The sequence below is a fragment of the Thermobia domestica genome, chromosome 11, assembly GCF_964235325.1.
Source record: "Thermobia domestica chromosome 11, izTheDome1.hap1.1, whole genome shotgun sequence".
Lineage (NCBI taxonomy): Eukaryota > Metazoa > Arthropoda > Insecta > Zygentoma > Lepismatidae > Thermobia > Thermobia domestica.
The window spans coordinates 65,179,764-65,193,791 of record NC_137464.1 but is presented as its reverse complement, the minus strand read 5'-3'; the positions used below and the strand labels follow the sequence as shown (position 1 = coordinate 65,193,791).

Below are 14,028 nucleotides of genomic sequence, written 5' to 3'. Positions count from 1 at the left end.
CTTCCCAATCTCAATAAGCAATAACAAGGTCACTCCAGCGGCAAGGACTGACATTCGGACAATATTATGAGATAGAGTTTCGGGACAGTTTGTTACGAACTGCTGCCTCTTATCTGCCAATTTGGTTTGGGACATGTGTAATGCTAACGGTTTGAAGAGTGTAGTTAGATAGCAATGAGGAACCATATACGCCGACAAGTAACTCCAGAAATAAACGCACCGCACAATTGGAACCACTTCCTTCGAAATAACAATACTAATAATAATAAACTATTCATGCTTCTGGCAAATTGCGTATTGGGTAATTTTAGTCACATTCAGTTGTCACAAATGTTGATATAAAATTTCTTTTATCTAAAAATCAAAATACATCCATAGCTGTCGTGCGAGAAAATGGAAGAAGCAAAAAGGTCGACTAATATTGAATGTACGCAATATGATCAGCAATAGTAATACGACCGTCCATTTGTTCACAACTGATATTGATGTGTTGTCAATATCTTTCTTTCATACTCCAAATTCTATGAAACTGGCAGAGCTCTGAACTCCATATGGATCTGGCAGAAACAAAGGATACTTGCCTATTCATCACATACTGAAATAGTATGAGAAGAAAAATCCATTGCATTACTTGGTTTTCATGCTCTTGCTGACTATGGCACCGTTTCGGTTTTCAGTTGCAAAGGAAAACTTTGCGTGGAAGACACGGAAAGCTTATGAGGAAGCAACCAAAGCCTTCATTGTCATCTCCAGTCCAAGTTATCACTGCAGCCCGAGGTTATGCAGCTTTGTAGTTATTCTGTGTGATGCATCAACCCTCAAGTTTATATTTAACGCAACACACAAAGACTTATTGGCTATTAGAGTCAAACCACTGACAAATCTTCCTCCTACATCTGATGCTCCTGTACTGCACTCTCTTCGAGCCGCATACCAATCTGAACATACATGAGGCCAAGCAGACGGCATAACCATTATATACCATATCCTGATGATTGAGTCTGGATAATGCAAGGTAGAGAATGATCTCCACAGTAGACAACACAACCAGCAGTTTGGCAAACTAAAATGTGAATGCAAGGAGGGTTCAGAACTAAGAAATAATTAGTAGGTCTTCAAGTCCAATAATCATCTCCGTTCCTAAAGAAAGTGATCTATTTCGAATTTGCCGTGTCAAAAATTCCATACAAAATTGTCAACTTAGAAGAATGAGGTAGGCTTTTCCTTTACTCCTTTAATTTAATACGCTCCTGATTATAATGAGTATGCACTTTGTCATCTAGATTACAAAGCTTGAATTATAAGTGTACTATGAAAACGAAATAATTTTTTTTTTTTTTTTTTAATAGGTTTGTTTACCAGAGTCTGCAAAATATATTATATACACATGAATATGAACAGTATTTAGTCCAAGGGTTCCTTTTTCTTTCTTCCGTATCTTTTCCGTTTTTCCCTGCCTAAAGCAGCAGGGTAGTTTCCTCCCCTTGAACAACTATCGAGTTTCGTTTTTCTTCTCTTAGCTTCAGGGTGGATTTTCAAATCAAACATGAAGACCTCTCTTCCCCTCGATAAGGAAACGCCAGCAATGCCACCTAGTGTGAACTTTATCAACTGCTCGAACAACGCAGGAAAGACTGTTCAAATTGCTCCTTTCTTTGATTATAATTGAATAACTTGTATTATGACTTTGAGAAAAATTTTCAGAATGTTGCTTTTCGAAAGCAATTTATATGTATTTTAGTAAAAGAACCAAGGTTTTACCTGCATTCTAAACTTATTCTAAAAAGATTTGGCGTTTCCTTGTTTTTCATTGGAGCTTTGGATTATTAATATAATAAATCATAAGTTTAATATGTGCATAAAGATATATACTGTATATGGCCCATGTTAAATCAATATCCTTAATCCATACTAGTTCTCCTCCGTGGCCAAGCGGTTAACATACGCGCCTTTGGCGCGGAAGACCCGGGTTCGATTCCCAGCGGGAGCTCATGTGGTTCGGATTCCACGTTAATCAGTAGGTCCACGTCCCATATAGCCTCGCTGCTTAACGGGACGTTAAACTCAAAATCAATTCAAAATTCAATTAATGCATTTACTTCCAGGAACTCAATTTCATTGTTATAGTTTTGTGTTAATTTCACTGAATGCACACACATAACACTTCACTTCTTCAGTAGTTTTTGTTTCTTCAAGTGTCGATCATGGAACATATCCATCGGAGGAAGTAAGAGCAGGGCTTCCATCCTATTCCCGATAGTTTTCGGAAACAATCTCCGGTTCCCTCGTGTATGAAGAGTGCTGTAATTAATATTCCGCAGTCCCATGTCGAAATGAATTTTAGTCTCTGTAGAATTTCTTCGAGTTAATTTGGAAGAGAAAAGCAGTTCAGGTGAGAAAGGCGTTAAATTCAATTTTTTTCCTTTTACTGGTGCAAATTCTATATCCTTTTGTACCAAAATTCAGTCTTTCTGGCACTGAAGATCGTAAATTTAAATTTCTATAAATCGTAACGTGTGCTATTCATTGTGAAAATTTCTAAATCTTCGAATAAGTGCACAAACCTAAATTACCTTTTTGTTAATGAATTTTCAATGTATTCTTTAGTACGACGTGTCCTGGTTCTGATTATAAAGATTCCAACCCTTTGTCACGTCAGTCAGTTTCATTGGGCGACCACAGTTTCTGATGTGGTGACGCTTCACCTTGAAAGTTTGCTATTTGAAGAATATCGCTGAGTAATGCATTCTTGTTAAGTGTCCATTCGACTTTGAATTTGTTTTCAGAAGCGGAATAGAGAGTTTTACACGTGTTAGAGAATAAGTAACCAAAGAATTTTTTTCTTCGTTCCCAGATTAATTTAAGGAAAGAAAAATAATCTGTAGTAGAGTAGAAATAAAGATTAAGAATTATTTCTGAAATGCCTTTCCGTTTTCTTCCCCGTGTGATTTTTTTTTTCTTTCTGAAAAAAAGAAATTATAAATACAGTAATTCACAATTTCTTGAAATCAAAATTCGTTTGGGATTCGTTTGGGTATATGTGCACTAAATACAATAGTCCAACGTTATAATTTAAATATTGACTTTATCCCACAAACGCCCAAGACCAGTTTTATTCGTTAGCAACTGCCTTGAACAATACCGTGTTACATCGAAAACCTGAGAAGAAAACTGAACGAAATTCGTACAACAAGAGAACGGGTAGTGTGCCTGAAGTGGAACAACGGTGGTTTGGCTAAATGAATGATATAGCCCGTGTAACGTAGTGAAAAATAAAGTGGGTCACTGGTGGCACAAGGGGCGTTTGTGGGTTATATATATATACACACGAGGAACAGTGAAAATGTTCCCGGAATGCTGTTGTAGTTTTGGCATTTGTGGTGCAATGACAATGCATCTTGTGCATTAGTCATGAGGTTGCCTAATTATGAAATTGACAAGTGTGAACAGATCGTAACAGGCAGTATACGAGTAGTGTAGCTGAACGAAGGAGTCTGTAGTGATCCGTCGGCGCAATTTTACAGATCGAGCAACGGGTAAGCGTCAAGTTCATGTGCAAATTTGGGAAAATCTGATTCAGGGAGTTTGATTGCCTTGAAAACAGTTTAGCACCATCGGATGTTTGGCTCTTTCCAAAGATAAAAATGGGTCTTCTCCGTTTCACCAACGTAGAAGGGATTAAAACTTACGCGACGGCTGAACTTCGGAAGATACCAAAAGAGGCCTTTCGTCGGGATTTTAACCAATCACAGGAGCGATGCAACAAGTGCGTTCGAGTGTGTTTCGAAGATGCCAACTTTAAAGGTGATTAATTAAGTAAATGTGTACTTATCTTCTTCTTCTTCATGGCACTACAGCTCTTTGACGAGCCTTCGCCTCCGTCAGAATCTGCCTCCACTTCTTTCAGTCTGCCGCACTCGCCTTCCAGTTCCGTATTCCCATTTCCTTCATGTCCTCTAGGACCGTGTCCCACCATCTCCTCCTTGGTCTTCCCCTCGTTCTCTTTCCTTCGATGTTAGCGAAGAAGATTTTCTTCACTACTCTTTCTTCCCCCATTCTGACAATATGTCCCACCCATTGCAAACGGCTAAGTTTGATGTGCGTTACTATGTCTACGTCGTCGTACTTATTGTAGAGTTCATTATTATATCTTATTCGGTATATATTTTGGTCTACCTTCACACCTCCATATATTTTCCTTAAAATCTTCCTTTCAAAGTTCCCTAGTAGTTGCATTTCCTCTTTCCGTAAAGTCCAGCATTCTGATCCATATGTTACTACGGGCCTGATTAATGTTCTGTATATCCTGGTTTTTGTAGTTTTAGAGATGAGATTTGATTTTAGAAGGGGCAGCAGTGCAAAATATGCTCTGTTTGCAGTGGTGATTCTTCTTTTGACTTCCTCACTTTGGTCATTATTTGATGTGATTGTTGTTCCTAGGTAGATAAATTCATTCACTATTTCGAAGTTGTGTGATTCTATATTTATGTGCGTCCCGATTCTTTTCAGATGTCCTGTGTTCTTAGATACGACTAGAAGTTTGGTTTTTCCTTCATTTATTTCAAGTCCTACTTGTTTCGCTTCTTTCTCCAGGTCTATAAACGCTTCTTTTACTGCTTTCAGACTTCTTCCAATGATGTTAATATCGTCTGCATACCCTAGAATTTGATGGCTATTGGTCGTTAGGGTCCCTGTTCTTTTTATGCCTGATCGTCTTACTGCTGCTTCTAGTACCAGGTTAAATAGTATGGGGGCTAGTCCATCTCCCTGTCTGACACCTTTCTGCACTGGGAACGCGTCTGACATATAGCTTCCTATTTTTACTTGGGCTTTCGATTCCTTTGTACTGATTTTACATAACTGAACTAGCTTTCCGGGTATCCCTAATTCCTGGAGTGCATTCCACATTTGCTTCCTATTTATCTTGTCGTATGCTGTTCTGAAGTCTATGAATAAGTGATACGTGGTTATGTTTTTTTCCCAGAATTTTTCAAACCAGTCGTTCCGTTGAGGTTTGTTCCTTTCTCCGATTGTTTCTTCTGCTGCTCTAACTATGTTGTCTTTTATTGATGTCCATGTATAGTTGACGTTTTGTTTTCCTGTCCATTGTGTTTCCTCCATATATTGAGTGACTTTGCTCCTATATTCGTTGACTCTTTGTTCGTCCCTTAATTTCTCTATGTCCCATTTCTTGACTTGGGGCATGTTGGGCTTCCGTTGTGTGCTTATTTTTGTGTAGATACGGGTTACTACCAAATAGTGATCGGAGTCGATGTTAGCTCCCCTCCTTGTTTTCACGTCTTGTATATTGCAACTGTGTCTGCTGTCTACTATAACATGGTCAATCTGATTTTCGGTCTTCCCGTCCGGTGATCTCCATGTTACCTTGTGTATTCTTTTATGTGGGAACCATGTGCTAGATATGGTCATGTTCTTGGAAGCTGCAAAGTCAATTAACCTTATGCCGTTGCCGTTTGTTGTTTCATGCGCGCTATATTTCCCTATCACTGGGTAGAAGCAGCTTTCTTTACCGATTTTTGCATTCATGTCACCTACTATTACTTTCATATCATACTTCGGACATTCGTCATATGCTTTTTCCAGCTGGTTATAGAACTCGTCCTTAACTCTATCATCCTTTTCTTCGGTTGGTGCGTGGGCTGTGATAATGGTTATGTTGTATGGATTTGCTCTTACTCTGATTTTACATATCCTGTCGCTGACTGGCGTGAAGCTAATTATTTTACTACGTATTTGACCCCTGACTATGAATCCCGTTCCAAATTCTTTCTTTTTGTTGTTTCCACTGAAATAGATGGTTTCCTTTTGTGTTTGGTGAATGCCTTTGTTGTCCCATCTCATCTCTTGTATGCCACATATGTCTATGTTATATTTCTGAATTTCGTTTGTTAGTTCTTGCAGGGCCCCTGGTCTATGTAGTGTTCTAACATTCCACGTTCCAAGTACCAGTTCTTTGTCCTTTTTTCGTTTCCGGTCCGGCTTCCCCTTAATCCGTCCATTCCGAGGCGATTCTTCCGGTCTTCTAACAGTAGTTTTTTTTTCGGGGCCAGGTTGTCGGCCTGACGCCCAACCCCCAACCTGGAGGACCAGGCCCGACTTCTTCCGTCCCCTTACTTTCCACAGGGATTTTTACCACAGAGGTTTTATACCCTGCCTCCGGTAAGGGTTAACAGCACCACCACTTGAAGGCGAAGTCGGACTTGGATGGGAGAGGTGTGAGGCTTCATTTCAAAAACAGATCTGCCATTCGGTGCACTTCACCACCCGAAATGTGTGCTTATAGTGGTGCTAATAAAGAGCTACAACAGAATTCCGGGAACTTTTTGACTGTCCGTACATAAACATGATTGGAGAGCAGAGAGGTTGTAACGTACCGATTCTATCGGTAACGATACATTGTAGGTTTAATTTGAATATGGGATGAATTTGTGTTTTAGGTTGTGCTAGGTTCATTCAGTTTATTATTATTAAGTTCCGTATGAACTTATCATTGATAACCCTTCTATTTAATGTTCAATAATGTTACGGTTGTATTGTTATAATATTCGTATTTTTACCTGTGCCATATACATAGGGATACATATGACCGATGCTGACTTTGTGATTCAAAATCTCAAATAAGCTAGGTAAACATTAATACGACTTGGTAGGCCTTCATTTAAATCAATTCAGTAATGATACGTGATAGATATTTCGCCCTACAATTGTCTTAGTTACAATATACGTTATCTTCATTGGCCCGTATATTCTATATCTGCAGACCATGTTGTCAGTGGAGAGTAAAACCGGTAGATAACCAGTACGTGAATTATACTGAAAACCTAACCTAAATTAGACGTTTAGAGTCGGACCGTCTTTTCAGCATGCATGGTATGCTAGTTTCATAACATGGCACCATGTTCGTGCATATGAATACGAGTTATCCCGCTACACGAAACGTACACTTATATGTATTTATTTTTAAAATTTAATTATTTCAGGTCAATAGTTAATTTGGCTTCGCGATTCATAGTACTTACTCTTAAATCTATCCTGTAATATTCCTGCAGTCTTTGTTATGTGATTCTTGCTAGAACTGAGGCTAAACTATCATCAGTTCAGTTCAGTTTCCTCCCTTACAGGAGATTTATAAAGGAAGTCCCGGCCGCAGAGCCCTGTGGACTACGTCACTATATTCGTTTTAAGTATAAATTGTTTGAAATATAAATATGTACTAAAATGGCACGAGCCAAGATGACCGATTTTGCCTGTGTGAAATATTATTGTTTATCACACTATTAATGTAATAACGAAGGATAAGCGGCGCATGAACATATTGAAAATGAAAAACAGTATGTGAAGATTGTAATAAGTAATAAAATTGTCTAAAGTAAATAATTGTAAATAGTAAAAATTGAATAAAAAATTAGGGCAAAGCTCCCCAATACTTAGTGTTTACAGCGCCATCTCTTATCCCTAAACTATCATCATAATTGGCGTTTCCTTTTCGCTTTTCATTTATTTGTAGTTTTGTACTATTGCAAGTATTACGCTACTCTTTTGTTTCGAAATGACGATGGAATTGAGTTGCATGACAAGATTAGGTGAGAATAATAAATAAATTTTTGTACGATTTAGAAAGTTAAATTTTTAGGATTCATATATATATTTATTAATAATAATACAAGTCTTTAAATGTGAACGGGTAATGATGTTTACATTTGTTATTATTAGGACGTGATATATTACTCTTGATGTGCGGGTAAGCATGTCAAGTGCACACATAGACGAAAGGAAGCAACCCGTCTACTTAAACCTACCGTGACGACGCAGAATGATCGGAATTTAGAAATTATCTAGTTAAATCGCTTCTTTAGGCCAACCTGTGGAAAAATTTTATTTAGAAACAACCTATACTACGTTTTGGTGATGAATGATCCTCTGTGCTAAATTGTGATAACCTCTCGTGGACAATCGTCACGAAATAACTTTCGTTCCGGCCATAGTTGAAATGGCATCACGGAACAAGGAGATCTGTCACTAGCGGCCGAATCTGACCGAAGATCAAATCCAAACGAGAGTGAAATTCGGTTGAGTCCTGGAGCTAACCAACAGTGCTTAAATTACTAGAACTCAGGTAACCCAAAATTTTCTTAAATTTTTAGACGATCAGAAAGTCGAAATCTCTAGAACCAATATGGCGACTTCAACGCTACCATCATAAGAATCATTATCGAAGTAACCTTGAGTGACTCTGTTTAATATTTTATGTATGTGTTGAAGGTATGGATATAAAAATGTTAGGTTAAAATTTTGTACGGCGTCACACATATCAAACATTCTTTGATCGTCTCTCCACTGATGTAATTTAATTAAGCGAAGATCTGTCAGAGTTTTCTAGAACAATGATGGTAACATCAAATAACTTCCGTTTCTATGTCTTCTTTCTTTCAACAGCGTTATTAACTTGAAGTAGCTTGTAAATTTCTATGAACATGAGGAATCCATAAATTGGATAAATTCTGAACCCTTAAGCATAAATTATTTAGGAAATCTTCACTTTATTATGGAATGAATGTGGCTTATGACATTAAACAACAGAATAGCTACCTCATTTGTAGATGCACTCGAGGCATCAGCTTGCTAACCTTAAGTATTTACAAGAAACTGATTCGTTATACCACATTGATAAATTTTTTTTAAGGGCACGTCGATCGTTTCGAATTTTTGTTTCTGTGATTCTCCTCATAACGATTGATATGTGTAATGAAGTAACTCTAAAGTGCTGTCTGGTATGTTTTTTTTTTTTCTTTCTTTTTTTCTTTAGGTTAGTTTCATTGTGTATTTTAGTGGCTGAATTGAGTAAGTCAATAGTATAGCCAGAAAGAGCGATGCCTCATATCTGCCCCTGTAATTGTGGGATACAGAAAGGAGGATAGTATCGCTCGTTAAACCAACATATTTAACGGGACAGCTTGAATGTTAGTGTCATAGAATTCAATACAATGTTGTTGTAGGAGGAGAATTGTAGTTCTACTTGTGTGCCATTTTCTTGTTATCATGTTTCGTATAATTATAATGAGATGCGATCAGTTTGTAATACCATAGAGGCGCTGCATATGCTAGTACAAGAGGTATTTTAAACAGATTTTTTTTTCGTTTTTTCTCAATATAAACAACCAATTTAAAATAGTCGATGATTTATTTCAGTATGAGAGAATACATCAAAATTTGTGTTATGAAAGCAAATAACAAAGAATTGTACTTTGAATGAATAGTACTGTAAATCTTCAACAGTTTACAAAAGTTTTCTATATAAATATCATTCCTTCGTCCGAACGGTATTGATGTTATCCATCTTAACCAGAATGTTGAATATCTTGTATTCCATTATTTGAAAACAATAAAAAGTCAGTGATAAAGAAATCGAACATTCCATTTCAGTTTGTGTCATAATTAAACTGTTATAGTAAAAATTCTAATATATATAAGGAACAGAATAGTATCTTATTCTAGAAAAGTTGCAAATCTTTTACAAGCGGTTACTACTTTAGTAAGGACTTGGAACGTATTGAGAGTAAGCATTGGATTTTGAAGAATTAAACTGAGCTAAATAATATATATATATATATATATATATATATATATATATATATATATATATATATATATATATATTGTATTGACACTTTCAAATTGGCGTCTCCTAAATTCAAAAAATAACTTCTTTTTCAAGGTAAAAGTAATCTTCCTGTCTTTACCTTTATTTTTAGTGTACATGCTAGATACATGAACGTCGATCCTGAGGCTAAAGGGTCCGTGACTCCCAAAGTTTGCTTGGCCCCCCAGTATCTTGAATATATTTGTTTAAATTTTTGTTTGTATTTGACCGGGCCTCTCAAAGTTATACAGAAATCGGCGCCACTGATTGCATAACTTATATATTTGGTCTAGGAATTAATTCGTGCGGTTTTTAATAAAAATTGAAGCTTTATTTCAAAAACAAGGTAAATGAATACGTTAACAAAAATATTGTCCATCGCTAGCCACTACTTTCTCCCATCTTTCAGGCAATTTACGGATTCCGTGTCGAAAGAATTCCTCATCTTTTGACGCAATCTAATCAAAGATCCATTTTTCGATATTTTCTGAAGAAGTGAACCGCTGTCCAATCAAATCGTTATTCATGCAATCGATCAAGTAGTAGTCAGACGGAGTAGTGTCTGGTGAATATCGCGGGTGGAGTAACACTTTCCATCCGACATTTTCCAAATAGGTTTTGACCGGTTTTGCGACATGTGGTCGAGCGTTATCATCTTGATAAATAAGTTTATTATGCCTGTTATTCCATTCTGGTCGTTTTCAGGCCAGAGCTTGCTTCAAACGCATTAATTGTTGTCGATAGCGGTGTCCATTAATAGTTTCACCAAGTTTCAGAAGTTCATAGTACACCACACGTTTCAAATCCCACCATATATACAGCATAACCTTTGCACAATGAATATCTCGTTTCGGTTGTGAAGGACCTGGTTCACCTTGCTTCACCCAGGCCTTTTTTCGTTTAGGATTCTCGTAATGAATCCACTTCTCATCACCAGTTACAATTCGATGCAAAAATCCCTTCCTTTTCTGTCTTTGAAGCAGCAATTCGCAAACGGTTTTTCTTCTTTCAACGTCTTTCTTTTCAATTCATGTGAAACCCAATAAGACATCTTTTGAATCATTCCTATGGCTTTGAGACGTTTGGAAACTGTTGTTTGCTCAACTCCAAATGCTTCTGCAAGTTCGTCCTGCGTTTGACACGAATCCTGATCAAGCAATGCTCTCAATTCTTCATCTTCAAATTCTTTTGGCTGTCCAAATTGCTTTTGGTCTTCCAAGCTGAAATCACCACCTTTAAACCGTGCAAACCACTTCTGACACGTTCGCTCAGCTAGAGCATGGTCACCAAACACTTCCACTAAAATATGATTACTTGCGGTAGCACTTTTCTTCATGTTAAAGCAATGAAGAATAACTCCCCGCAAAAACACTTTATCAGGCACAAAATGCGCCATTTTCAGTTGAAGAAAAAATGTTGTTGTTTCCGCTTCAAGCAACTGACATATACTAAACAAGATGCTCAATGACAGTAGTTTTCAACGCATGTTTGGATCAACGAAACTATGGGACAATAAGCTAGTTACGCCATCTTTTGTAAAACCGCACGAATTAATTCCTAGACCAAATATAATTGATTTTTTTTTTTTTTTATTTAGGAAATCGATCTGTAATTTAGCTTTCCATTATGAATATTTACAATGTTACTTCCGAACCACGGCATTGCAATGATAACTGGTTATTTATTTTCAGGGCTTATGAGCAACAGGAAGTGTCCTGTAACCCTAATCTGCGTGATAAAAATGCATTATGGAATGTTGAAGATAATATATTTCCACGGTGTAAGTATTAAATGCTAAGTATTTTTAGTGTTTTGTATGTGCTAAGTTAAAAATGAAAACAAATTGATATTACAATAAAAGATACTAAAATCCAAATTTTTTATCCTTTCCACGGCATTTTTTATATTATGATTTCAATATTAGAGGTATTAAATAATAATCGTTATTATATAAGTATTCTCCCAGTTCAGCGCCTCGAAAATCGAGAAATTTCCAGGTATATCGATCCCTCTTCCATCTTCTTGTTGAAAAAGGAATAATCCTCTTCAGTATCACCAGTCAGTTACAGTCTTTTTCCTTCTACTAAATGTTTTGTACGTCTCCAGAGTACAGTTTCTTCTCAAATGTTGTTACCACTTCCACTTCTTTTTAATTGTCTCTAAAATTGTTTCCTAGCGTGCTACTTCCAATACTTCATTACTTTTCCAGTTTTTTCTGCTCCATATCACATTTCGAAAGCCTGTAGTTATTGTCATCGGCTTCTATACCGAAGCGACTTTAATTTGATGAATCGTAGCTAGTTTAATCAAAATCCCATAAAAACGCTTTGTTTTTTCCTAAAAATCTGTTCACCAGTTCTGCTTCTTGCTATTATTTTTCGCGTGTACTTCATGGCTTCATCAATAATACTACGTAGGTAAGGCTGGATTTCTTGCCGCTCTTTTACAGGTCCAGACCCCACTCACCTTTATAGGCTGTAGACTACAGCGTCCACGTTCCGTTTGTTCACTTGCAACAATAGCTCAACAGTGGAATAAGACTTTCCTTTCCATGAATATTTCAACTAAAATTTTCAATTTGTTGCTTCTAATTTTTTTAAAAGTAGGACTAAGTTTGTTTTATAAGTTCAAACTATCTAATTTATAGTTTATTGTAACTATATAGCTTAGCAAGAATTGTATTTTTAATATTGTATTAGTATAGAAGATAAGACGTATAGACAGCAGGAGCAGTATTTTGGCAAATTTTAGAAGGCCTAAGTTTTCATGTAAATTAATGCTAAAAAAGTGTTTTAAAAAATTCTACAAAATTAAACGAAAATTATCGTGAAGTGTTTAACTTAATAGTCACCCAAACTTTCTGTGTTCCTGTTTTGGACAAATAAGTTACGCGACTTCTTCCTAGGCAGTGATTATATGTATTTTGTTTTCTTGTGAATATGTGATTTCTGTGCATTTAATATTGACTTGTTTGGAGACCCGGATTTGATTCCCGTCGTGCGCTCATGTGGTTTGGATCCCACGTTAAGCTGTAGGTTCACGTCTCATATAGCCTCGCTGCTAAAAGAGACGCTAAACTCAACTCAACTCAAATCAAATCAATATTGACTTGTTAGATATGTGAGTTCTTGTTATAAGTGTTTTCAACATACATTGTGAAAGATGAACGGAATAATAGAGTTATTTAATTATGTCACAGGATAAATATATAAGCATAATAATATCAGTTTTTTTTTTTTTTTTTTTTTTTGTTAAGTTAATAATAATGTGACAGACATTTACTTATTACATTCTAATAAAGATATTGATGAAAGTTCCACAGAAATCGGTCAATTCTTTTGCGATATATTGATGACCAAACGCATATACAATGTATTTCATAAATTGCTGGAAAACTCAAGTGAATTCGTATGGTGTAGAGTCATCAAAATTTAATGTATTTCTTCTACAGTGCCCAATGTAAGTTTCGAAGTGTACGCTCCGAGTTTCATTGAGAGATTTTTGGAATCTCATGCTGTTATGTTTCAAGGAAATGCAGGATTAAAACCAAAGGAAGGGGAAGTCACATCACGGCCGTGGCAGTGGCCCGTGAATTACAGAGTAAGTGCAGTGCGTCCTAAATAGTTGCAGAAAGCAAAGCGTAATATAATGTATATACGTATATTGACATTATAAACAGAAATACAAAAAGGAAGCATGGTATTTGATAAAATTCTTAGTTATTATTATGCATATAAACATGAAGGAAACAGTAAGCTCAATAAATAAAATAGTACTTATTACCTGAATAACAGGCAGTGATGATACTAATGTTGAGTGATGAATTACATGGCCCTCTGGTATAAGACCAGGAGTAGCACTTAGAGTCGTAGTGTACAATATATTTTGCATGCTGAACTCTGGGTATAAGTACAAACGTGACTAAATAGCGCAGGAGTCATTTATGTTTGAGAGTGCCCATGGACACAACTGAATGAATTTATAAATTTGTTGATCTGTAAAATCTTATTGTGCAACAGGTGTACACCGCTATCAACCGTGAATTGGTGATAAGAATGTTATTACTAATAGGAATCACCACTATATTTTGAACCTAATTATAAGCACTGATGGGTTTCAGCAAAGCAAGTTGTTCCAAGCTGTTAATGAAGTTCATCCTAATGAATTTTAGAGTATTTAGAGGAGGTTTCTACAGTATAGTACCCCACGAGCATGTTTACATGCATATTTATGTAAAGAAGAAATTTTCATTACATAAAGTAGCAGTATTAGCCTCTACGGTCGTACCTGCACACACGTGTTATAAAAAATCTTGCAAATTTTTAAACAGATAATATTTGGAAATTTTTAAACAGATAATATCTAAT

General features: G+C 36.3%; 1 protein-coding gene across 2 annotated transcripts in view; it reads left to right on the top strand.

The window, feature by feature from the left end:
- The window catches only part of tw (Protein O-mannosyl-transferase 2), a 71,617-nt gene that overhangs the window by 38,134 nt on the left and 19,455 nt on the right, over window positions 1-14,028 (top strand). For both annotated transcript variants that reach the window (XM_081730506.1, XM_081730505.1), the window contains exons 12-13: window positions 11,353-11,441; window positions 13,113-13,261. In XM_081730506.1, the coding sequence (XP_081586632.1) occupies window positions 11,353-11,441; window positions 13,113-13,261 (238 nt within the window). The remainder of the gene's footprint in view (window positions 1-11,352; window positions 11,442-13,112; window positions 13,262-14,028) is intronic.